At 41.0% G+C, this 25148-nt stretch overlaps 3 protein-coding genes and 1 pseudogene across 3 annotated transcripts; all 4 read left to right on the top strand.

Moving 5' to 3' along the window:
- The first annotated feature begins 372 nt into the window (after window positions 1-372).
- On the top strand, window positions 373-1796 carry LOC138600823 (uncharacterized). Its single transcript, XM_069672339.1, has 5 exons — window positions 373-427; window positions 573-1247; window positions 1354-1499; window positions 1572-1595; window positions 1677-1796. The coding sequence occupies exons 1-5, from the start codon at window positions 373-375 to the stop codon at window positions 1794-1796; spliced, it is 1020 nt and encodes a 339-aa protein (XP_069528440.1).
- A 6197-nt stretch (window positions 1797-7993) lies between these two features.
- LOC138600800 (uncharacterized) lies at window positions 7994-9591 on the top strand. Its single transcript, XM_069672308.1, has 5 exons — window positions 7994-8048; window positions 8202-8897; window positions 9004-9132; window positions 9212-9237; window positions 9351-9591. Exons 1-5 carry the CDS (start codon window positions 7994-7996, stop codon window positions 9471-9473), a joined length of 1029 nt encoding a protein of 342 aa, XP_069528409.1. The 3' UTR covers window positions 9474-9591.
- Window positions 9592-19354: 9763 nt separating this feature from the next.
- Window positions 19355-20837, top strand: LOC138600735 (uncharacterized). The gene is made up of 5 exons (XM_069672227.1): window positions 19355-19409; window positions 19526-20233; window positions 20357-20464; window positions 20557-20579; window positions 20715-20837. Exons 1-5 carry the CDS (start codon window positions 19355-19357, stop codon window positions 20835-20837), a joined length of 1017 nt encoding a protein of 338 aa, XP_069528328.1.
- An 899-nt stretch (window positions 20838-21736) lies between these two features.
- LOC138601151 (signal-regulatory protein beta-2-like) lies at window positions 21737-24549 on the top strand (annotated as a pseudogene).
- Window positions 24550-25148: the final 599 nt, after the last annotated feature.

The following is a 25148-nucleotide window of genomic DNA, read 5'->3' as shown; positions in this document are numbered from 1 at the left end:
GACAACTATAAAACACAGGCTTTCGTTGCTGAACTGCAGATAGTAGCTGCAACCAGCAACCAAAAAGTAAGGAGTACTCTAACGGATTACTTTGTAATGCGTTACCCCCAACACTGTCTGTGACTAGTTCTGCGAATCTATAGCTCCTATTTTTTTTTTTTTATAGATTTTAAATGTAATGACAGGATACTGTTGTACTACATCTCCCACCATGTAAATCTTGTGGCACTGTAGGTGACAGTGAGCATGTGATTATGTTTCCTATATAGATCTTACGATGTCATTTACTGTTGGCCAATCAAACGCAGCCTGGTCTGTGTAGAGGAGAGAAACTGTCAGTAGTCTTTCATTCAGTGCAACGATATGAGCACAATGACATCTCCAAAGTTTGTCTTCTATCTGACATGTTTGATCCTGGTGGGCATTGGTGAGTTGTGTTTTTCTGACTCAAGTTTTTATTATTGAATGTATTTTCACTCCCAATTTGAATGTTTCTAATGTTATATATACATTGATTTTTTCACGAGGTAACAAAAGTAACTGCATTTGCTTTGTCTCTAATTTAATTTCAGTTCAGACAACTGCTCCTAAATTATCCTCTTCTGTTCGTCAAGAAAGACGGAAAACTGGGGAGAACTTGACTCTGCAATGCGTCTATAATATTGAGGGTGCTCCAAGGCTTTACTGGTATAAGCAATCTCTGGGACAGGAACTAAAGCTCATCTCTGCCTTATACAAGTATGGACCGAATGACAGTTTTCATGATGAATTCAAGAACAATCCACGCTTCTCACTGGATACAGAAAATGGTAAAAATCACTTGAAAATCTCAGATTTGCGAAGTTCAGACTCAGCTACTTATTACTGCATAAGATGCTATTTCTGCTCGATAGAAATTTTGGAGACCATTATTGTCGATGTAAAGGGCTCAGGTTTGAATGTACCAGTTTTGGTCCAACAGCCAGGAGGCTCTGTGACTCTGAACTGTACAGTACACACTGGGACCTGTGATGGAGAACACAGTGTTTACTGGTTCAGAAGCTCTGAAGAATCTCATCCAGGACTCATTTACACCCATGGAGGCAGGAATGATCAGTGTGAGAGGAAACGCAACACAGAAACAAACACTTGTGTCTACAAATTGCCAATGACAAGCCTGAATCGTTCTCATGTTGGGATCTACTACTGCGCTGTTGTCTCATGTGGACACATACTGTTTGGAAAAGGCACCAAACTGGACTTTGAAGGTAAGAAACTTTTCTTATTTGATACATGATAACTCCCTGATCAAATTTAACATGAACAAAGAGATAAAAACTGAAAGCTCGGTTTCTGATGTCTTACACTCTGCAGGTAAGACGGACCGGTCACTTGTCTTGGTGTATCTTTTGAGTGGAGCTTTGATCTTCATGACTATCCTGGTTGTTGTTCTGGCTTTCTTCATGAACAAAATGAACAAAAGAAATAGTTTCCACTCTCAAGGTAAGGTAACTAACACTGTTTGTATCTGCCTCTGTTCACTGAACATAAGTTTTGAATAAAACAGCTTTTTCTGTGTTTCACAAACAGAGGCTTCCTCCACAAGAAACATTGAGGTGAGATTTTTTCCTTTTTTTTGACATTTTGAAATTTGTCAAGGTTCATATTGTATTAAACTTTTACATGCTTTTTAACAGGATCACAGAGACGCTGACAACCTGTTTTATGCTGCTTTAAGCATTAACCGGCCCAACACATCAAGAAGACAGAGGAACGACACAACCAAAAATGAATGTGTATACTCCAGTGTGAAATGACTGTTAAGCTGGCTGAAGTGGTTTTTTTATCTGCTGGCGAAGATGCTGCATTTCGACTGTCACTACTCTTTCCTTCCAGTCTCTCAGTGCTGAAAACATTTGTACAAGTTTATAATAACAAGTTAAACCTTAACACTTGACAATGTGCACATGTATTTGCTAAAATAACCCAGAAACCAACAACTTTTGATTCTCTTGATCGAAAGATAAGAGGAATAGTTGAATCCAAAAGGCATCTGGACTTGGTTTAAGCTCTTGATGACATCCTCCAGTAAGTTTAAAACTCAAGAATCTTTCAGATGAAACATCTCCAAGAAATTCATCCACATCAAGAGGCCTTTTGGATTCAACTATTCCTCTTACTTTTCAATCAAGAGAATCAAATGTTGTCTTTTGTTTTAAACTTTGAATTACCATTAATTACTGCCAACGTTCACAGACATGTAAGAGAAATACAACTCTCTTCACAGGTTTTTGTTCATGTTGCTACAAACGTTTTGCTACAAAGTCTTTTTCCAGCTTCTCTTTCGGCCTGCAGTGAAGAGAGGACGTGTTTGTATGTTTGACAAATGGTCAGACATATTCATGATTATGAATTTCTCCGTTTTTTACTTTGTGCAGTTGCAAATTTTAGTAAACTTTTTTTAATGAAATGTGTGTATTGCAATAAATGCTTAATAATAATAATAATAATAATAATAAACCCTTTAACCTCCTCCTCAACCATTTGGTAGAACACATTTTAAGTCACAACTTTTTCATCAAAAATGTGTTAAACATAACTTGATCTGATTGAGCCATCTCTACCATTGGGTGGAGGTATGCTATGCTGAAAAAATCCACCAGATTGTGCAGTGTCTGAAAGTGGTGGGCCTTTTCAGTCTGCTGCCTACCAGGAAGTGAGTAAACAAAAACTTGTCGACATGACACACGACATGTGTACTCGGTCTGGCTAAATTTTCGACGGTAAGCATATTTTCTCGACGTTTTCAGAGGTCTAACTGAACAGAATCATGTTACTTTATACTTAAAAAATAAGTTTAATAAGGATCAAATAACTTTTTAAAAACGTGCTCAACCAAACGGTTGATTTAGTGCTTTATGGTAAAGGTAATGATGCATAATGATGCTGGTAATACTATTAATTCCATGGTAACAAACAAGAACATGTTGATATATGTGAACATTTTACTTTTTTTTACAAGATAACATGTTTTAAGGAGTTTGAGATGCACGGATCAAGAATATATCCGAAAAGGGAAGGTACCATCGGCTTGACTGGGCTGGGGTCTTATAAGGGTGTAACAGCATGTCAGAAAGGTCAATGCCGCCCATATGCTGATTGTCGGCAGGAATGAGTGATCTTATGTGGATTAAAGTAGATGAAGTGGATCTAATGCCCAAAAAAACGTTTTTGCTGTTGCACCACCACACAGTTTAGGTGTATTTAGATGGAAATTTCAGAAATGTAAACATGTAATTGCAAAATGTAATTGCAAACATTTTTTCCGTTGCTGTTTTCTTGGTGAGGATGTTAAAGGGTTAAAAACATTTTAGGGTTTTTTTTGCTTTAAAATCAATCAATCAATCATTGACAGTAAACATGGCACTGTGGATACCTCTGCATATATCTTGATCAATCTCCATAAGCACGACCTAAGTTAGGAATATTGTTCCAATGAAGACCCTTTTAAACATTGGCAGGTGGAAAGCTAGTGAGGAAAAGTGTAGCTTTCAGACTCAGTGGAAGCATGTGGGTCTTCTCACCCTGGATTCACCCTGCCTGCCTGCCTGCCTGCCTGAGCAGTGCGTGTTGGTCACAGAACAGCGAAAATCTAAAGAATAGAACTCTCCGCCTCAGTGCATTTTACATGGAAGATGAAATGTAACAGAGGTGTAATAATCCTGCTTTTAACTGGCAGTGTAAAAGGGGCTAATGTCAATATCGGTAGACTGTGCAACAGATATGGATCTTTTTTCTCTTTTCAAATCATAACTGCCTTTGTCAATTTCTGAGAAATATTTATGAAACAAGATCGACCAAGGCCGGTAACCAAGGCAAACTCCGATGTTAAGAGAGAGGGCTGTCAGGAGCAGCAGCTCTGCAGCTGATATGAAAACTTTGTGAACACCAAGACGGTACAAGCTGAAGCAGTTCAGCAGTCCAGTCGAAGCGCTACTCAGGCAGGCTGTTTGAACCGTCAAACTCCTCAAACCAAAAGAGTTAGCAGTCTAAAGGACTGCAGTGCTCAACAAAGCATTCCAAGTTAGAATCATAAAAACGTGGAAAATTGCAACAACAAAAAATAAGTATGAATATGTAAAATACGATGCAACCTTTAAAGCTGCTTATTGACCCGCTCTATCTTGTGTACTTGATTATTTTTAGAAAATAAACACCAGTATAATGATCAGTTAGTTCAGAAATTGGAACTATTTCTTTGATATAATTCCATGACTGTCACATCACCCAAAAATTGTCCTCTTGTTGGGATCGCAAGCTTTGACCACTATTGAGTATGACTCAGGTCACTACAGGTGAATACACATATGAATGCATGAATGCACTTAGGTCACTGCCATCAGTGTGTGAATGTCAGTGTGAATGTGACATGTAGTGTAAAAGCACCTTTGGGTGGTCAGAAGACTAGAAAAGCGCTATATAAGTATAGTTCACTTACCATTTAGCAGTTGCAATACATGTATAGCAAGCCTTGTTGTTGTTGTAGTCGTGGAAGTGAGAAGGTAGAGCATCTTACATCTGATTGGCTGGCTGGGTCTGCTTGTCTTGCTGTGTATTTTGTCACTGCAGTGGCCCTTGTTGTTTTCAGTGGGATGTGGAGGCGTTTGAACTTCAGCCAATATTCAGGCTTATGAATTCCTGTATTAAAACAACACATAGGGTTGTGTTTGTGGGGGTGTGGTGTTGAAATTACCACCAAGATCTGAAAAGTCTAATTGGAGTATAAAGACATATCAGATGGTTTTAAGTATAAATGACATGCAGAGACATGATTTAACTGTTCTGAAAGTCATCCCAGTGGCAACAACGTATCTTTGCACATCAAAATCACAAGGTAAACAGTAGAAAGTAAGTTATGCACGTATGTGATTGGCCAGTGTAGTTCCTGGTAATGTTGATATATGGTAAATGGACTGTACTTAAATAGCGCTTTTCTAGTCTTGCGACCACTCAAAACGGCTTTAGCACTACATCACACATTCACCCATACACACAAACATTCTCACACTGATGGCAAAGGCCTAAGTGCCAATCTCCAATTAGATCTATGCCCATTCATACCTGATGGCTATTCCACTGGAAGCAATTTGGGGTTCAGTGTCTTGCCCAAGTACACTTTAACATGTGACTGTAGCAGTCAGGGATCGACTGACTGTACCACTGAACCACAGCAGAAATGGGTGACTTGTGTTTTTGTAAAACCAGAAAATATCACTTCCTATGGCTAGCTTAGTTTGTCACCCTTACTATTTTCATCTTGTGTTTCCTCTTTTATTTTGATTGTCACCTTTTTGTCTTGTTTCAGATCCTCTACTTCCTGCCCTCATGTGTTTCCGCCTGTGTGATTTCCTGCCACGCTCTAATGTGTGAAGATAGACAGACTGTCTTCTAAGTGACATGATGGCTGAGGTGTCATGAGTTATTCTAGTTAAGTTGTGTTTTTGATTTGTGTTTCGGTGATCAGATATTATTTCCTCTTTTTACTTTGTCACTTTGTCTCTTGTTGTCATGAGCTCTTATTGTTTAATTTTGTATTTAGTATATTGTGTTCTTGTCTTGATTTAGTCTTGTTTAGTAATGTAATTCATTTGTGTTTCATTGTTTAGAGTTTATCGCCTGGAGTTCTGCTGTCACAGTCCTGAGTTTTGGTTTTTAGTGTTTCCTGTTTTATTTTGTAGTTCTTGCCCCGTGTATGTTTTGTCTTGTTTTTACTTCCTGCCTTTGTGTGTTTTCCCACCTGTTGGATTATGTGCCCTGCCCTTATTGTTTTCACCTGCTCCCTTGATTGTCTCACCTGTGCCCGATTAGTTTCACCTCCCCAGTGTATTTAATCTTTGTCTTCCCATGTTCCTGTGCTAGTTCGTTGTCGCCTGTCCATGTGCAACCATCGTGTTAATTTATTCTCAGTGATCTCAGTGTTCCCTGTGTGGACTTTCTTTGTTGTTCCTTCTCAGTTTTTTTCATCTTCTGATTTATTTTGATTATTTATTTAAGGACCTTTTGCCATTGGATTTTGTTTGCCTGCCCCCCTTCGACTCCTCAAATCTGTAAACCTTTTGTATTGCCTTCTGCCTTTTTGTTTAAATAAAGATCATCTTATATCAGTCTGCATCTGGGTTCTCAACCATTTGTCTAAAACCTAAACCTTGACAGAGTGAACTAGACATATTATGGACCCAGCAGATGGATTTTTTTTCATTTGGACTGCGTGAGGTAACGTATAACCTTATTTGTTTAAGAAATGACTTCAAGTATGCTTGTACTAATGAGGACATGGAGACAGCTCTGTCACAGGCACGCCAGGAAGTGTTTTTCTAAGCCCTGGTTGAAGACAAGGTTGCCTGATTGGGTAGAGAATTTTACAAGCTGTCATGGCTCCCATTTCTCTGGCCCCAAACAGCCTGCCCCTCAGACTGCTGCAAGCCTGGATCCAAGTTTGCTTTCCTTCAGACTCAGCCTGTTCTTCAGCCCCAGTCAGCACGGACTGGGACTCGCTTGGCCATTTTTCCTGGTTTTCGTGGAGGCCACAGGGGGACACGCAGTTATCATGGCTCCCATCGTCCTCGGCCCTCTCCCCTGCCCAGAGCCCCAGAGCCTCCACTGCCTAGCCCCCCGGCCGACTCCTGCTCCCCGGGTCCAGATGGCTCCCATGGCCCAGCCGGAGGATTCCCCTCCTGGTTCTCCTTCGGCGTCCCGGCCGACACCACCTTTGACCCGTTCCTCATTGGCGGTCCGGCTGACCCTAGTTCCTGGTTCTCCGTTGGCGGTCCGGCCAACACCTGCTCATGGTTCTCCGTTGGTGGTCTGGCCAACACCTGCTCCTGGTTCTCCTCCGGTGGTCTGGCCGACACCTGCACCCGCTCCTGGTTCCCCGTTAGTGGTCTGGCCGACACCTGCACCTGGTTCTTGTGCCCTGTCGGTGGTCCGGCCGACAACTGCTCCTGGTTCCTCGTCGGCGGTCCAGCTAACACCTTCTCCTGGTTCCTCGTCGGTGGTCCGGCCGACACCTGCTTCTGGTTCCCCATTGGCCAGCCGCCTGAAAGCTTGGACTCTACCCCTCAGCAGAACCCTGGCTGTTTACTGAACATTGAAACTCTGAACTCTTGACCCTTAGTTTCACCTCCTCAGTGTATTTAGTCTTTGTCTTGCCATGTTTCGGTGCTAGTTTGTTGTCATCTGTCCATGTGCAACCATCGTGTTAGTTTATTCTCAGTGTTCCCTGTGTGGATTTTCATAGTTGTTCCTTTTCTATTTTTTTTCACCTTCTGAATTATTTGGATTATTGCCTGTTTTGTTGGACCTTTTTGCCATTGGATTTTGTTTCCCTTCCCCCCTTGGACTCCTCAAATCAGTAAGCCTTTTGTTTTGCCGGCTGCCTTTTTGTTTGAATAAAGATCACCTTATATCAGTCTGCATCTGGGTCCTCAACCGTATGTTTAAAACCTAAACCTTGACATGATGTCTCCAATAATAGTTTGTGCAAGCTTTTGTTGTCTGCTTTGTGGGACTAAATTAAGTTTTGGTAAGGTTTCATGTAAATAACAAACTACTTTGAGTTTACTGAAAATTTGCTAATTTAATTTCTGACACATAAACATAGATAGACCTGAAATTAAGTCATATCCCATTTAACATCCCAATAAAACAAATAAATGAAAGAAGGATATTAATTATTTTGTTGTACAAAAACATACAATTATAGTCTTTCTGTGTGATTTTTATTTCACTGATTTTAAATGTACTGCCTGTATAATGTTATCACATACAGTATCTCCCACCATGTGAATCTTCTGAAAAACCAAATGTGGCACTGAAGGTGAAAGTGAGCATGTGACTATGTTTCCTATATAGATCTTACGATGTCATTTACTGTTGGCCAATCAAACGCAGCCTGGTCTGTGTAGAGGAGAGAAACTGTCAGCATTCTTTCATTCAGTGCAACGATTTGAGCACAATGACATCTCCAAAGTTCGTCTTCTATCTGGCATGTTTGGTCCTGGGGGACATTGGTGAGTTGTGTTTTTATGGCTTCAGTTTTTATTATTGAATGTATTTTAAGTCCTTAATCAAACGTTTCAATTGTTTCTAATGTTATAATTACACTGAATTCAATCACAAGTTAACACAAGTTACTACAACCTTTTTCTCTAATTTCATTGTAGCCCAGACAACTGCTTCTAAATTATCCTCTTCTGTTCGTCAAGAGAGATGGAAAACTGGGGAGAACTTGACTCTGCAATGTGTCTTTCAAGGTGATGCTGCTACAAGGGTTTACTGGTATAAGCAATCTCTGGGACAGGAACTAAAGCTCATCTCTACCTTATACAAGTATGGAAATAATGACAATAGCTTTCATGATGAATTCAATAACCGACGCTTCTCCCTGGATACTGAAAACGGTAAAAATCACTTGAAAATCTCAGATTTGCGAATGTCAGACTCAGCTACTTATTACTGCATAAGATGCTATTTCTGCTCGATAGAAATTTTGGAGACCATTATTGTCGATGTAAAGGGCTCAGGTTTGAACATCCCAGTTTTGGTCCAGCAGTCAGGATCTGAGACCATCCAGCCAGGAGGCTCTGTGACTCTGAACTGTACAGTACAAACTGGGACCTGTGATGGAGAACACAGTGTTTACTGGTTCAGAAGCTCTGACGAATCTCATCCAGGACTCATTTACGACCATGGAGGCAGGAATGATCAGTGTGAGCGGAAACGCAACACAGAAACAAACACTTGTGTCTACAAATTGCCAATGGCGAGCCTGAATCGTTCTCATGTTGGGATCTACTACTGTGCTGTTGTCTCATGTGGACACATACTGTTTGGAAAAGGCACCAAACTGGACTTTGAAGGTAAGAAACTTTTCTTATTTGATACATGATAATTCCCTGATCAAATCTAACTTGAATAAAGAGATAAAAACTGAAAGCTCGGTTTCTGATGTCTTGCACTCTGCAGATAAGATGGACTGGTCACTTGTCTTGGTTTATCTTTTGAGTGGAGGTTTGATCTTCATGACTATCCTGGTTGTTGTTCTGGCTTTCTTCGTGAACAAAATGAACAAAAGAAATAGTTCCCACTCTCAAGGTAAGGTAACTAACACTGTTTGTGTCTTCTTGTATCCTAAGTTTTGAATAAAACAGCTTTTTCTGTGTTTCACAAACAGAGGCTTCCTCCATGAGAATCATTGAGGTGAGATTTCACCTTTAAATTCCTTGAAAAGTAGTTTGTGAATGTCATTTTTTACATTTTGAAATTCATGTCAAGGTCCATATTGTGATAAACTTTTACATGTTTTTCAATAGGGTCACAGAGATGCTGATAACCTATCTTATGCTGCTTTAAGCATTAACCGGCCCAACACATCAAGAAGACAGAGGAACAACACAACCAAAGATGAATGTGTGTACTCCGGTGTTAAGCAGTAGAAGTTGACATGTTTTATATTTACTACTTTAGTTGGACTGGATTTTCTACCACATTATCGAAGACACGTGAACTTTTTGAATTAAGTATCTCACTGAATATTGTTTTGCCCTCAACGGTTCTCTGTATGCGCTTTTCTACTTGAATTTTATGTGATTAAAGATTGAATTTGAATCAAACTCTTTTTTACCTTTGGACTGTTGCATATGACCCCTTCAAGCTTTGATTACTTTAATTATGATTTAAACAAGTAGAAAGTATACCTGTGAGAATTTAAATCTCCAAACTCCTAGTATGGTCGCTGAAATCTTGGTGCATATATAGTTAGTCCACATGTTGAAGTTTGTCCCCCGAACTGTGCCTTTTCTAACATACCAAGACCTCCAGACAGGGTGGGGGTGGCAGCTGTTTCGCGGTCTTCCTTAACTTTGGGGTATAGCTCAATAAAGTACATACAGCAAAGCCTTTTTAAATCACCCTGGTATATCGCCCGCCTAAGTTGGATGAACTTTATCTGATCTTTTGCAGACCTCTTATCACAAATCATGCCCGTGTTTGATTTCTGATTCTTGTTTTTTTTCAAATCCACTTGTTTGTGAATTTTTGTTCTTGATTGAATCTTTCACACAATTTCACACAGCATGTTCGCGGTACCAGTGGAGTACTCAGGCTGTTTGAGGGGCAGGGGCAAAAAAAATTAAAAGGGCAACAGCTGTATGCCAGCACTTTATCATTTTTAAACCACTGGAAGGGCACTTGAGAGTGCACATTATCTTGAAGTTCTTGAAGATGTTTCACCTCTCATCAGAAAGGCTTCTTCAGTTCTAAACTTACTGGTGGACAGAGCTAGAAATATAAGCCTCTGTCGGTCATTCGTATGCTAATAGATGTGTAATCAAGGGTGAGTCGTTAACCTGGGCAATGAGCATCGTTAGTACCCTCTGGTATTGATGGGTTGTCAGGCTCACATGATGAGTGTGAGTTCAGCTTTTTTGGAAGAGAATTCAACACTGCATTGTATTGGGGTGATAGGTGGTGTCTTAGTCCACCACGTCTGTTAAGGGATGGTTCTTAACTAGAAAAGTTAAAACGCATCAGAGGAAAGTTTTGGCCCCCACCAGAAACCCTTCTGTCTCTCTGGTTGCAGTTTAACTAGTTTAAGCCAATCTTTTAAGCCTGAGATGTCATGGTTTGGAGTTTTTGTGTTTTGGTGTCTTTGTATTTTTTCTTGTGTTCTCCTTTTCCCCCCTCCCCTTTGTGTTGTAGCGTAAATCGGTCGATTAATTATTTAATAATTAATTAAACTCGTCATAGAATGCCTGCACTCTATATTGACGAGAAGTTAACTTTAAAGTTAATTAAAAGACTTAACCTATCATAGGTATTTAACGGGGCACCACCCAATTTTGACAAAACAGGGAAAACATATAATTAGTTACCTAATTGTTTAATTCAGTCTCATAATCTGAAGGTTGCTACAGTTTAGAATTGAGTTCGTTTCGCGGTGTACAGAGGCTTAGTACTTCACACACACAAAGACACTTGAATCAGTACTTTATAAAGGGAGAATTTATTGACTAATACTACTAACATACATGAGATAACTAAATATGGTGATGAACGTGAAATGATTAATAACAGGATGAATATGATGAAAGATGGATTGAAACCTGTTCAAAGGAGTGAAGTGTAGCAGCTGAGATATTAGGAGGTATATCGTATATCGTAAAGCATCAACCCCAATATACAGTAAAACCAAAGTTAGACCTACTCGGAGGGTGAGGAGGGTCAACCGCGTTGCTGATGAGGCGTGTGGAGAGCGTCAGGTTGGAGTGGTTCGGAGCTTCTGATGCCGGGGCTTGTACCCGGGTTCCCTCGGAGCGGCGCCGCACGGCCGGTTCGTTCTCTCTGGATGATGACGTGCTGGTCAGTCCCACGTTGCGGCCTGAGCCGGATGGAGGCTGAATGCGTCTTCTGGGTTCGGGACTGAGATTCTGTCCGAGTACCGGGGCTTGAGCACCGGGAGAGCTAGAGTCTGTATTTTGAGCAGTCAGATCTAATGCTGGAGCAATATGGACACGCGAGGTCTTCAGCACGGCAGAGTGCACTCAGGTTCTGGGCCTACTCGCGGGCAAAACTTAAAAAGGGGAAAGGGAAGAAGTTACGGAGGAAGGGGGAGGCGGAGGCGCTCGTCAGCAGCCGGGACGCAGGGTGTAGCACAAGGAGGGAAGAAACAAGAGAACGAGAGAAGTTGTCACCTCTCATTTAAAGGGTCTCCCCTCCCCGGGGGGGCGTCCGGGCAATGGCGCGAGTTTGACCAATCCTCATATCCGAGACTTTCTCTACTTATTAAACTACTTATTTTTACCCCAAAGTAGTTATCCTTATCCACCTAACCTCCCCACATGTAATACCTCTGGATTCTCAGCTGCACATAGACTCCAAACACCACAGGATGAAAATACACAGAATGAGGTTACATGGAAGATTCCTGAGGATAAAAGTACAAGTTAATGATGAATGTCCAGATCAACACATAGCGACCTTCCACAGTCTTTATGCATTTCCGTGTGAATGTGACACTTGGATCTATATAGATATATATATACATATATACTTGTAGGGCATATATGTATTCACAGACACACAACTCTGCTGAATTCATTAATAGATGTCCTGACTGAATCAACATCCCTTTGTCTCAGTCTCATCCCCCCTTCCCCTGCCTGTCTGCAGGTACGGCAGAGAGAAGGGTGTTAGGGGGGGGGAAACAAATGGATGCTTCCAAAACTCTTTCTTCTCCCCAGGGCTCTGGGGTGTGAGTTGTTTCTGTTGATCCACCGTCCCTGGATCAAAGCATGTGGTTCCTTATTTCCCCACAGCTAATCTTGTGAGACAAACATTAACTGACCGTAATCCCATGATTTATCAGATGCTGTCCTTCATCTGGTGTCTGTGGAATGTTGGTCCTGCAGACGAAGAGTTGTAAAGTTTCCCCTGTGGATACCATCTTTAATTTATTGGTCCCCAGAGCAGAGCTAGTGGTCTAGCACTCTTTCTGGTGGGGTCAAATGACCAGGTCAGGCCTGGATCAGGCCTATCCTGATACCACGCTACAGTGTTACAGTGTGTGTGGCAGGAGAAGTGACTGACCTACTTTCTGTTTTCTCGGTCTGCAGCTGAGGCACACCTGATTCTCATTGACAAGTACTGAACTCTCCATATAAGCCTGGTCATCACGCCAACACCTTGCCAGATAATTCTGTCCTGTTCGGTAGTGCATCACAGTATTTCCCTACTTGCGATAACAAGCGCGTCTCCTGCCTCCTCCTCTGGAGTTTTTTGGAGGGTTTTTGCTTTTGTTCTCTGTTAGCCTGTTTACTCTGCAAGTTTATTATTAACAATATATGCCATTTTAAAATTAAATATTTAAGTTGTATTGACATACAAATTATAATACAAATATAGGCTTTGTTTGTACTCAAAGATTGTATGTGTTGTTTAAAGCACCAGATGCTTTTAAACTCTTCCACTGCGTGAGTCAAAGTAAAGAAACTGAAATCAGTTCTCATTCAACATGCGGACAAAAATCATCTTTACATCAGCATCCAGAGAACCTTCTACTTTCTTTCTCCTGCTCAGGTAAACGGCCATTTTTGCCTGCCCCAACAGGAAATTAAACAGTTGACATTTTGATTTGTTTTTTCTGTCGTACTTGTAACCCAGAATAAACGTGATGAGAGAAGACCTCACCAAACAAAGAAAACATGTGAGCCAACATGTGAAAGAGAGACAGGAGCCGACCACACTCCAAGAAACAATGGTACACATTCTCTCTGTGAGGACAGAAAGGATAGGTGTCTGAGACATCAGGATTAATGACAGAAACAAATGCATTCACAGCAACAACACCATGTAACACTCTCCACTGTAAATCAGCAGCCCTCTTAGTTAACAGTGGTTTATATAGTGCTCTCCACTCAGGCCTCTGGGCCTCTGTCAGAGCCAGATGAGCTCTCCATGGAGAGTCAACTCGACCTTTGAGTTTGTTCTGGTTTAACAGTTTGACCAAAAAATAATACATTGTTTTACCTGTTAACATGTTCAGTGATTTATCACCAGCAACATTCAGTTTCAACAGATGAACAACATCACATCTGAAAACAGGAACAAGTTTAACATCAGGGAAACAATCATTACTGTCTGCTTGGATCAGTCCATTAGAGTAAGCAGCAATCAGCAACAGTTCAGAGCGAGTGAGCTGCTGTTTCCAGCCTCTCAGCAGGAGGCTGATCACTCTGACTGACCGCGTCCCCAAACGTGAGGCTAGGCCAGCAGCATTGTCCAGGTGAGGGCCACACACCTCCACTGCACGGCCCAGTGTGAGGATCCTGGCCTCATACAGTTTCTGAAGCAGGGACGGCCCTGCCCTGAGACGAGTCCCATGAACCACTGGCTCTTTAAGAAGCCAGAAAACAGAGTCCTGACTCTTCAGTCTGTCTTTGTGGAAAAATCCCCACACTTTAAAAAGTCCTTCATAAAAACACGGAAGATTGTCCAATTTACATCCGTTTAAATCCATTAAAAACAGCGACTCAGTCAAACCCTGCCCACCACACTGCTCCAGTGTGGCACGATCTACAGGTCTCCAGACCAGCCCAGCAGGTCCAGTAAGAAGTCTCTGGATAAACTGGAGCCAGGTGGACAAGTCCGTTTCCCCCTTCCTCCTTTGGCAGGAACAGGATGCTCTGTGGGACCCAGTGCAGACGGTCCCAGAAGAAGTCCACCAGAACAGACTGCATCGGGGACAGCAGGAGGTTTGAAGGAGGGTCCAAACACGCCAGTCGGTGCCACAACATGGAAGACACCAAATTATTAATAATCAGGATCCGACCTTTATCTGACAGTTTAGGTCAAATCCATTTTCATTTTTTTTAAACGGCCTTCAACCTTCTCAAGAAAACTGTCCCAGTTCTTTGTGGAAAAGGTTTCATCTTCGATGTAAACTCCAAGATATTTAATCCCTCCTCTTTTCCACACGAGGCCTCCAGGTAGCACGAGCCTCCTGCACAGTCCGTCACCAACAGATAAGGCCTCACTTTTTCCCCAGCTGAGGAGATTATTCCAAAGTTCTTAACAGTTTCATTCAAGACATTAATATCACGTTGAGTTTGCACAAGAACAATGACATCGTCAGCATATGCAGACAACTTAAAAGAACTTTCACAGCCAGGAAAAGAGAAACCAGACAGCTGAGCTCTTAACTTGTGCAGGAGAGGCTCTATGAGAGCATACCAGACAAAGAGCATCCCTGCCTGACTCCCCTCTGAACCTTAAAAGAAGCACTTAAACCACCGTTAATCTTGAGTACACTCTCAATATCACTGTACAAGACCTGGATCTTGGCTAGGAGACCAGAGCTGAACCCAAACGCCTGCAGCGTCTGCCACAAGTACTGGTGTTCAACTCGGTCAAAAGCCTTTTCTTGATCCATAGAAATCAGACGAAGCTCACAGCCCAATGAACCGGAGAGGTCCAAAATGTCCTGGATCAGAGTAATGTTGTCAGATATCAACCTGCTGGGTACACAGTATGTCTGGTCCACATGAATGACATGCTCCATCACCTTTCTCAGTCTCGTTGCCAACACTTTAGACAGCAGTTTGTAGTACGTACAGAGCAAAGACACAGGCGCCAGTTCTTTATCTGCTGAACGTCCCCCTTCTTTGGAAGGAGGGTGAGGACAGCTCTCCTGCAGCTCAGAGGCAGCCGCCCCTTACTCAGACTGTCCCTGAGAACATACAACACATCTTTGCCTATCACAGGCCAGAAAGTCTTATAAAAGTCAGCAGGGATGCTGTCTATCCCCGGAGCCTTGCTGCTCTGCAGGCTCTGCAGTGCCTCCTGTAGCTCCTGAGCAGAGAGCTGAGCCTCCAGCTCTGCATTGTCCTCCTCAGAGACCTGAGGAAGGCCATCATAGAAAGACAGCGCCACCTCTGGCTCCTCCTGGGACTCTGTTTTAGTTCTTGATAAAAACCAACAGCACATTGACGAAGATCAGCAGTTTCCTGCAGCAGCTGCCCAGTGTCAGAGTGCAGAGAGTGTATCAGCCTCCTCTGGCCGTTCTTACGCTCGAGACCAAAGAAGAAATGAGAGGGAGCATCTTAGCAACGTTCTGAAACCTGGATCGAACCCGAGCACCCTGAGCACAGAAACCCAGCAGGTCAGACAGAGCTGATGTTTTGCTTTTGAGAACTTGAATATGTTCTCCTTCTCCTGTGGAGTCTGCTACATACTGCAGCTCCACCACTTCCTTCTCCAGAGCTCTCATAGACCTGGCCATGTCCTTTGTGACATTGAGAGTTTACTGTAGGCAAAGCTGTTTCATTTGGACTTTACCTACATCCCACCACTGCTGCAGGGAGCTGTACTCACATTTACTTTGTCTGTTATTCTACCAAAAACACCTGAATATATCTTTAAAACATTATCAGACAGCAGAGTGCTGTTAAAGTGCCAGTAAGCACTTTGACACTTCACATCTTTGATAAAGATCAAGCAGTGCACCAGGGAATGATCTGATATACCCACCGGACTTATAGAACAACTCACTCCCAGCATGCACTCAGACAGAGAGAGAGACAGAGGGAGAGAGACAGAAGCTTGGTGTGTCAGATCCCCCTGGCAGTCTAAACCTAAAGACAAAATAAACATAATCTAAAGACATTTTCAAGAAAACATTTTTGGGAGTACTTTTTGGGGTGTGCACTGTACCGTAATGCTAAGTAAAGAAAAAAGAGAACAATTGTTTCAAATTTGAACAAAATGTATTTAAAAACACATGGAAAATACTCAATAGCCTCAACAGGTTACAATGCATGCCATTTAAAATGTAAAAACATTAAAAAATAACTCTTTTCATAAGATTGCATGTCTGAATGTTGCCAGCAATACTGTACCATTGTGGAACAACCTATTGGAATAAATGTGTCGAAGAGTCTTAGCATATTTCCTCTCACTTTACATGAACCATTTAACAAAACAAACTATCATAACCTTCTGCAAAATAATGTGCAGTAATGTAAGACAGTTATGTCAAATCCCACTGTTGGATCGTTGGCGCTTCATTTGAATGCTTGTTTTCAGTTTCATCTGTGTCTGTCAGTCTCCTGTGTATAAAGAAATATAATAAATATTAGCATGTGCTTTGCAAAGAAGACTCAAAAAGTTCACAGTAATAGTAGACTATAGCCTACAGTGTACAGTAACAGCCTTTTTTACCACATCAAATTTATCTAGGTTAAATTGTACAGATAAAAAGAAAATTATGATGACTGGTATGCTTTTGAACAGTATATAAATACACAATACCAAAATGTCATGGTGAATCCATAATGGTACGGTGTTGCCTCAAGGCAACATTTGCATTTTAACATTTGCATTTAATTTTAAGTTTCCATCACTTAATTAGCAAATATAGTACATTAAACTATTAGAAATTAAGCTTTACTCAGCTATTATTGTGAAATTTGTGAATTTCCAGACTGAAAAAGGCCAGGAAAAGACGTTTTCAGACCATTTTTGTGGAGAGAAATAGCTGAGCTGGTCCTTGTGAGAAAGTCTGCAAAAAAGTGATTCAGCATGGCCTCCAGAGAGTCATGTGACAAATTCAAACAGTGCTATTGGTTCCTTATGGTCCTGCCTCTTTTTCAAACTATTGCATCGTAACTGGGGAAGTATTGTGTGAGTGAAAAAGGCCAAAAATTGGTATGTTGCCTAGATGCACATCATACCATAGAGGGTTAAATCACTTGAACTGAGCCCTTGTGTCTCTCTCTTCGCTACTGCCTGGTACTAACCATTACTGAAAATGTGTCATGAGAGAGACTGTCAAGGGAGCAGGTGGCAGTCTTTATTTTAAAATAATAGTTCTCACTTGTCTCCCAAGGGAGGCCTTTGACTTTATTGGCCCCAATATCCTTTCCTTTATAAACTGCTCTTTGGAAATTGACACTGTTCCATCCTGCTAACTTTCTCAGTAAACATTCTTCATCTTTAGCCAATCTATTCTGTGGGGTCCCACAAGGCTCTATCCAGTGCCCCATTCTCTTCTCCATCTTTATGCTTCCACTGGGTAAAATTATCCAGAAAAACTTCTACTACTGTTACGCTGACCACAGTCAGCTCTATCTCCCCATAGAACCAAGCAGTTGTTTAGATCTCAACTTAGAGACTGCCTCAGAGATATCAAAAGCTGGAAAGCACAAAAATTCATCCTACTGAAAGAGAGCAAAACTGAAGCTGTTTTTTTCTGCCCCCCATATCCCATCATACTTATTTCCAACAGCTTAAATTAACAGTTCATCTACGATAAGTTTTATGCCAAAAATCTTGTGAGTGATACCTACACCTACATTTGACAACTGGTTGTAAGCATTACAAAAAAAAACTTTCTCTTGGCTTTCAACTATTTTCAAATTAAAACCTTTCTTATCTGGGCACAGGTTTAGCTCAGCTGCTAAAGCGTGTGCCTCATATATAGAGACACAATCCCAGACGCAGTGGGCCAAGGTTCGACTCCAACTCGGGGGCGCTGATTTAGTTTAGTTTGTAGAGCAGGCGCTCAGTGTACAGAACAATGTCCCTGTTGCATCGGCTGTGGGTCCGACTCCAACTCATGGCCCTTTGGTGCATGTCTACTCCACACTCTCCTCCCCACATTTCCTATCATTCTGTATTGTAGGAAATTGATCTATGCTTACATCTCTTTCTGGCTTGATAATTGAAACTCCATGTATAGAGGGATCAGCCAGTCGTCCCTATTCCGCCTGCAACTGGTCCCAAAAAATGCAGCCTGGCATCTGACCAGTTCAAGGAAGATGGGCCGTATCAGTCGTATTCTGACCTCCTTTGAATGTCGTCCAATATGCTTTAGGAATGTTTATAAGGCCCTCCTTTATGAAAGACCTCCTGAGCCCTTACACAATCCCTCAGATCATCTGACAGGGGCCTCCTGGCAGTCCCTTGCTCTAATCTGAAATTTAGAGGTGATCAGCGTTTGCAGTCAATGGCCCCAAGACTGTGGAACAGTCTTTCCTCCTCAATCAGATCTGCCCCTTCTTTCGACTCTTTCAAGTATTGATTGATATACTATAAATTGGCACATGCATAAAAACCAAAGCACCTTCCGATAGTTTATCTCTAACTACACTGGCTGTGTATTGAGCTGCCTCTGTGGGCTCAGCTATACCAAAACGGGTACTGATAAGGCTGCCCCTGCTTTGTTCTGCTCCGGCTAAGCAGCCGATGTTTACCAAGTAACACTAGCACAGCCTTTATGAGAAACAATAGTTCACGTTTAAATGTTTTGTCACTGTGGTTAGGTAATACCCAGAAAAGGAATTACGCAATCTCGCTGACCTGTTAACCTTTTAACACACATACTTTATATTTTGTATCTCTTTTAGAGCAGCAACGTTTGTGGTTTTTGGCAGGATGCAAGAGTGTTTGCACTCGAACAAGGGTAATTCTTAAACGAAAAAACCTCTTAAAAACCCCAAAACAGCAAGTTATTATCAGTTCAATTTAAATGATTTTAAAGATTCTGTCAGATGAAATCCTACTTTGTAAATGTCAAAAGCATTTTTAACATAACGGCGAAATTTAGTTACTATTCTTTAGCCGTTTGTATTGATATCAAGGTAATCTCTCAAGATGTTCATCTTTTCTGAAAAACAAATACGACACTGTATGTGGCAGTGAACTTGTGAAGTTTCCTGAATAGCACAACGTCACCTCAGCTCGGCCAATCAAGCACAGTCTTATCCCTTAAGTGTAGAGAAAACCATCAATGTTCTTCATGTGACACAGAAGATTGAACAAGATGACACCCCCTGGGTTTGTTCTCTATCTCACATGTCTGATCCTGGGTGAAACAGGTAAGTTGTGTTTTTGTGACTCAAACTTGTATCTTTAATGAATGATGTACAGGTTACGTTAAACTCTGTCCCATTAATTTTTCATGACATTTGCTTTGTCTTTATTTTTACTTCAGCTCACACAACAGCTCTAAAATCATCCTCATCTGTTCACCAAGAGAGTGGTTTCGTATCCGTTAAAACTGGGGAGAGCTTGCTCCTACAATGTTTTTATGAAGGTGGTATTGCATCAAGGCTTTACTGGTATAAGCACACTCTGGGGCAGAAACCAAGGATCATCTCTACATTCTTCTTGTTTGATAGAAATGGCTCTTTTCATGGTGAATTCAAGAGCAATCCACGCTTCACACTGGATACTGAAAATAGTCAAAATCACTTAAAAATTACAGATCTGCACATTTCAGACTCAGCTACTTACTACTGCATTAGCTCTTACTTATCTGCAGTAGACATTTCAGAGACAATTTATGTCAATGTAAGGAGTTCAGGTTTGAACGTCCCAGTTTTGGTCCAGCAGTCAGCATCTGAAACTGTCCAGCCGGGAGGCTCCGTGACTCTAAACTGTTCTGTACACACTGGGACCTGTGATGGAGAACACAGTGTTTACTGGTTCAAAAACTCTGAAGAATCTCATCCAGGACTCATTTACACCCATGGAGGCCGGACTGACCAGTGTGAGAGGGAACCTAACACAGAAACAAACACCTGTGTCTACAACCTGCCAATGAGGAGCCTTAATCTTTCTCATGCTGGGACCTACTACTGCGCTGTTGTCTCATGTGGACAAATACTGTTTGGAAACGGGACCAAGCTGGACTTGAAAGGTAAGTAAACTTTTTAGTGAAGTTGTGGTATCTGATAAGTACTCATTGTTACTTCCTTAATAAACTTAGGAGAGAAAAAGGAACACATGCCAAAAGTTCTGTTTCTGACATCCGCATCTGCAGACTCTTCTTATTTGTGGAGTGGAGCTTTAACATTCACCACCTTCCTGGTTGTTTTACTGGCCTTCTCAGTCTGCATGATGAACAAGAGAAACAGCTGCAAATCCACAGGTAATTAGTGATGTTTCTATTCCAAAGCTTGTATTCACTGAACATGGCTTTAAAATATAATGACGTTTTCTTTGTTTCTGAAACACTTTCAGCTTCATCCACTGCAAAGGCACAGGTGAATACACTGAAATTTACTAATATATTGACTATTGAATTACCGCTCAACATTATTGCACAACACTTTATTTTCAAGAGTTGTTTTAATTTCTGTAATAAAAATAATTATATGTATAAAATATGTTGTTGTCAGGGTTACCAAAATACACACCACCTCTATTACGCTGCTTTAAGTGTCAAGCTGAACAACAGATCAAGAACAGGACAGAGGGATCCAACCTGGAGTGAATGTGTGTACCACAGTTTAAAACAGTAGAACTGCACATGTTAGATTTATGCTTTGTTAAGTTGTTAAAACGTAGTTTTTTTATTTGTACATGCATTTTATTTTTGCAGAAAAATAACAATTATACTATACTATACTATATATTTCAAAGCTCAGATTCATTGATGCTGTGGAAACTGTAAGGAACATTTTTTATATACTTTCATTCTTCTGTCATTATGGAATTTTAACCAAATCATGTATGTATGTTTCTATGTAAATTTGATTTCATTAATCAAATAAACTTGATAGAACTTTAAGCTTGAAACAATATCTTGTGTGTTCAATGCAGAAGTAACTCGAGTTTCCGCACACAAGTTGCAAGTGTGGCTCAGAGGTAGAGCAGGTTAACCTCCAGTCAGAAGGTTGGAGCTTTGATCCAAAATAAAATAATTTGTCAAAGTTGCAGTGACTGGCCATACTACAAGACCTAGAAAAATGTGATCACAGGATTTCACCATTGCAACTTCCTGGAGGGACTGACTTTTTTAAGCTTGTCTGTGGCACCTAAGTTAGAAGGGCCTAATACCATTTTAAGAACAGGTTAGGAGGATGACTTCACTTGGTTGGGGGTTACAAAAGGAGCTCTGACAGATATCTCAAAATCTAAAGAGAGGAAGTCTAAACTGTTTGCATGCCCAGATACCACAGAGCAATGAGAGAGTTTTTAGGGTGAATTGAATCTTTTTTTACTAGTTCGAGGACGGCTGTGTCCCCGCCCAGTGGCTCACATTATTCTGATGTCTCACTAAAGCCACATCTGCTAATGACCACAAAGTTTGCTATCTCAGCAGCCAATCAAATGTGGCCGCATGTAGGACAAAGGGTGAATCTATTTAGTCTGCTCCTGCTTCAGTGAGCGATAACTGCTTTGTAGTGAAGCAGACAAGATGATGCTGTACCTTGTGAACATCTTCCAGCTCTGGACTTTGTGTGAGTAACAAAAATCCACTTGTGTTATCTTTTTAGCGCTTTCAAACTAAGCTGATAACACATCCTGTCTGTATGTTTCAGGTGTTACACAGTTGAGTGACATCCCTCAGCCTGTTTCTTTCCTAACAGTGAAGCTCGGAGACTCAGCTACTATTAGATGTCACATACAGAGTGAAATGTATAAAAGAGTGTGGTACAAAGTGACTACAGGGAGGAGACTACAGCTTGTGGCAACATTCAATCTGAAATATAATCGGAGTATATTTGATGATACATCTATTCACCGTTATTCACTGAACTTTGACAAAGTCAACAGTTATCTGAGTATATCTGAAACAACATGGGAGGACACTGGAACATACTTCTGTGGAGTGATGTACTTAAACGAGGTTAAATTTGGATCAGGAACCTTTCTGATGCTGAAAGGTATTTATTGTCTTAAGTGTATTATCGGTGCATTCAAATCCATCACAAAGTAATTTAAGTGAAAGTGAACATAAAGCGAATGATTACGATGTGATTTCTGTCCTAAGGTGCAAACATGATCAGTAACTCTGTTACAGCAGCCAGAGTCTCTGTCAGTCCAACCAGGAGACTCTGTGACTCTCAGCTGTTATAATCACATTGGCCACTGTGCAGCAGAACCCACCAATGTCATGTGGATGAAAAACTCTCATCAATCTGCTCCACAAATGATTTACTCGTCTGGATTTAAAAACAACACCTGTGAGAGTACTGAGAGTGGAAACTCTACCTGTGTGTACAACCTTCTCATAGAGAACCTCAGCTCTGATGATGCTGGAACCTACCACTGCGTTGTGACTTCATGTGGACACGTAGTGTTTGGAAAAGGGTCCAAGCTGGACTTTGAGGGTAAGTGACTTTTTATTTGTTCTCTCATCTCATTACTGCCTAATAAAAAAGAAATTAACATAAAGTTAGTAGTCAAGTTTCTTTGAATCAAAGCAGCTGCCAAATAAATGAAATTCAATCTCTCCTAATGTCTGTGTTGCAGATGGCATGGGTATACGTTCAAAACTATTTTTCCTTCTCAGCACCATCCTGGCTGTTCTACTGGTTTTCTTTGCATGTGTGATCATTAAGAGAATCTGCTACCACAGCAAAGGTAACTGGTACTGTTGGTGTTCATATTAAGTCACTTTACAAAGCATATACTAATGCTTTATTTCTTTGTTTTTCAGAGTCTCGTGGAGAATGTTCAGCTCCCACCACAAGCACTGAAGAGGTGAACATTTCTATTATAATTATAATTCAATGTATGGATTTTTTTCCTGTCATATACAGTTCCTAATTGTAATGTGCTTCTCATATTTAGAGTTTCCAGGATGATGATAATGTCCAACATGCCTCTGTAAGGAAGAACAAAATCAACATATCAAAGAGAGGTGACACCTTGAGCGAATGTGTGTTCTTTTGTGTAAAGCAGTGAAGTTGAGTGTGTTTTATTGCCTCTTTATCATATGACATTGCCTTGTTAACGTATCTTTCAAAGCCCTATAAGGCTTTTCCTAAACTGCTTTTGTAAACAACATTTCATCTTGATATGATCGATGTAAAGACTTGCCCTGCAATGAACCCATTAAACTAGCTTTTCCAATAACAACAAAAAACAATATATGATGTTCTTGGTGACAAAAGGTGGCAATAGAGTTACTTCCTAGGTCAGGGAATTGGGTAGGGACAGTAGAAACACCTCCTGGGCGAGTAGAGTTCGTTTAAACATGTTATTAAAAAAAGTATTAATTAATATGGCTGTTACGGTGGGACATTTGAAATGACAACACCTCATCATGAAAGCTTGTGGTATCAAAAGTTGCGACATGCCGCAGGGCCTTTTTAAACAACAAACTATGCCATTGGTGACTTCTGTGGTTTTAGCATTGCTATCTGATTTCCTGACAAGATGAGTGCTAGAGCAAACAAAAAACAAAAAGACCATCTGTACTTGTCTGTTAGTGGTTTTCAGCTTTAAGTTTCTATAGAGGCAACCAACTGATTTTACAGAAGAGGAGAATAAATTCATAGTGTCAAAAACTGCATGAAAAAGAGAGTTTCTGCCAGCAGCTGAAGAGAACTGGAAAAACTGCAAGAGGGTTCCAAAATAGAGAAGGCTGATATAATTTACGGTTGTCTCTCATACTATTTTTGGAGACTCTTGGAACACCAAGGAAGCCGGCATTGTGAAAGTTCTTGTGGGGAAATTTTTCATAGTTAAGACTGTGTGATATCAAAAGTATTTTAAAGCTTCCAGCATCAATTCTGTTCACCTCTATTGTATGAAGGTATGGTTGCTCCATAAATCACTGAGATGCATATCTCTCAACACGTAAAGTGCTCCTTTAATGCTGCATGTGCAGCGTGAACAGTAGTGGACACAGAAAAAGAAAAGGTTATGATGGTTACATCCTTTTTTTATAAATCCTTCTGCAGTCCTGCATTTACAATGGAAGCCAGACAAAGGACATAAAACTGTAAAATGTGCCTTCTGAAAAGTATAATGTTTGTGTGTCACAAGCAAAGAGGTAACATACAGCATTGAATGCAGAGATAAAGAGATCATCATCCAAATCACCCTCTGGTCTACTAATACCGGCTTGTAACTACACATGGTAGCACAGGGTGGAGCCTTGAAACTAGCCAGCTTTCAGTGTTTGACTTCCGTTTTGACTCCTGTCGTGAAAAAGGTGTGAACTACAGAGAACGCATTTCTATTGTTGGAAAGTTCAGGCCCATCATCCTCTTATGTTAACCAGTAACTCTTCTCAGAGTAAACCTTTCCTTAATCACTATGACCAATACCTTACATTAATTTAAAACATGGTCTCAAACAATTTGGGATGAACACCACGGACCTTAATATACAGATGCCAGTTCATTACTGATCGCCTTACCAATTTGCCACACATTTATTTCTGTCTATTTTTGGCTGACTGCCAGGTCAGCCCTATACATGGGTCTGTATGTGACTGAGTGAGTGAGTGACGGTACTTTCCGAGCCATAGACAGGGTACATGGCTTTGGGGAGTAGGCGGTGCTGCTCCTCCGCTGTCCTCACCATGTCCGCAGCGTGCATATCCACGGGTTGTTTCAAGTTTTTGTTTTAAAGGTTTCCGTGGGATGGTCTTATCATCTTATTTACATTAGAGGCGGGACCTTAATTAACACACAGCGAAAACACCCGTATGAGCCGAGACGAAGAGACGGAGAGTGAGCGAAGGGAACAGAGGGACAGATTGCACCAGACTTAGACTGTAACATGATGTTACTTATTTATTTTTACTAACATACTGTATATACTTATGACCTGCGGGAGACTTATGACTGTTTTTATTTCAAAGAAAATTAAAT

Source organism: Semicossyphus pulcher, unplaced genomic scaffold (assembly GCF_022749685.1).
Source record: "Semicossyphus pulcher isolate SPU_LCO1_2020_fin unplaced genomic scaffold, fSemPul1.0.p SCAF_21, whole genome shotgun sequence".
NCBI lineage: Eukaryota > Metazoa > Chordata > Actinopteri > Labriformes > Labridae > Semicossyphus > Semicossyphus pulcher.
This window is presented reverse-complemented; position numbering and strand designations above follow the sequence as displayed.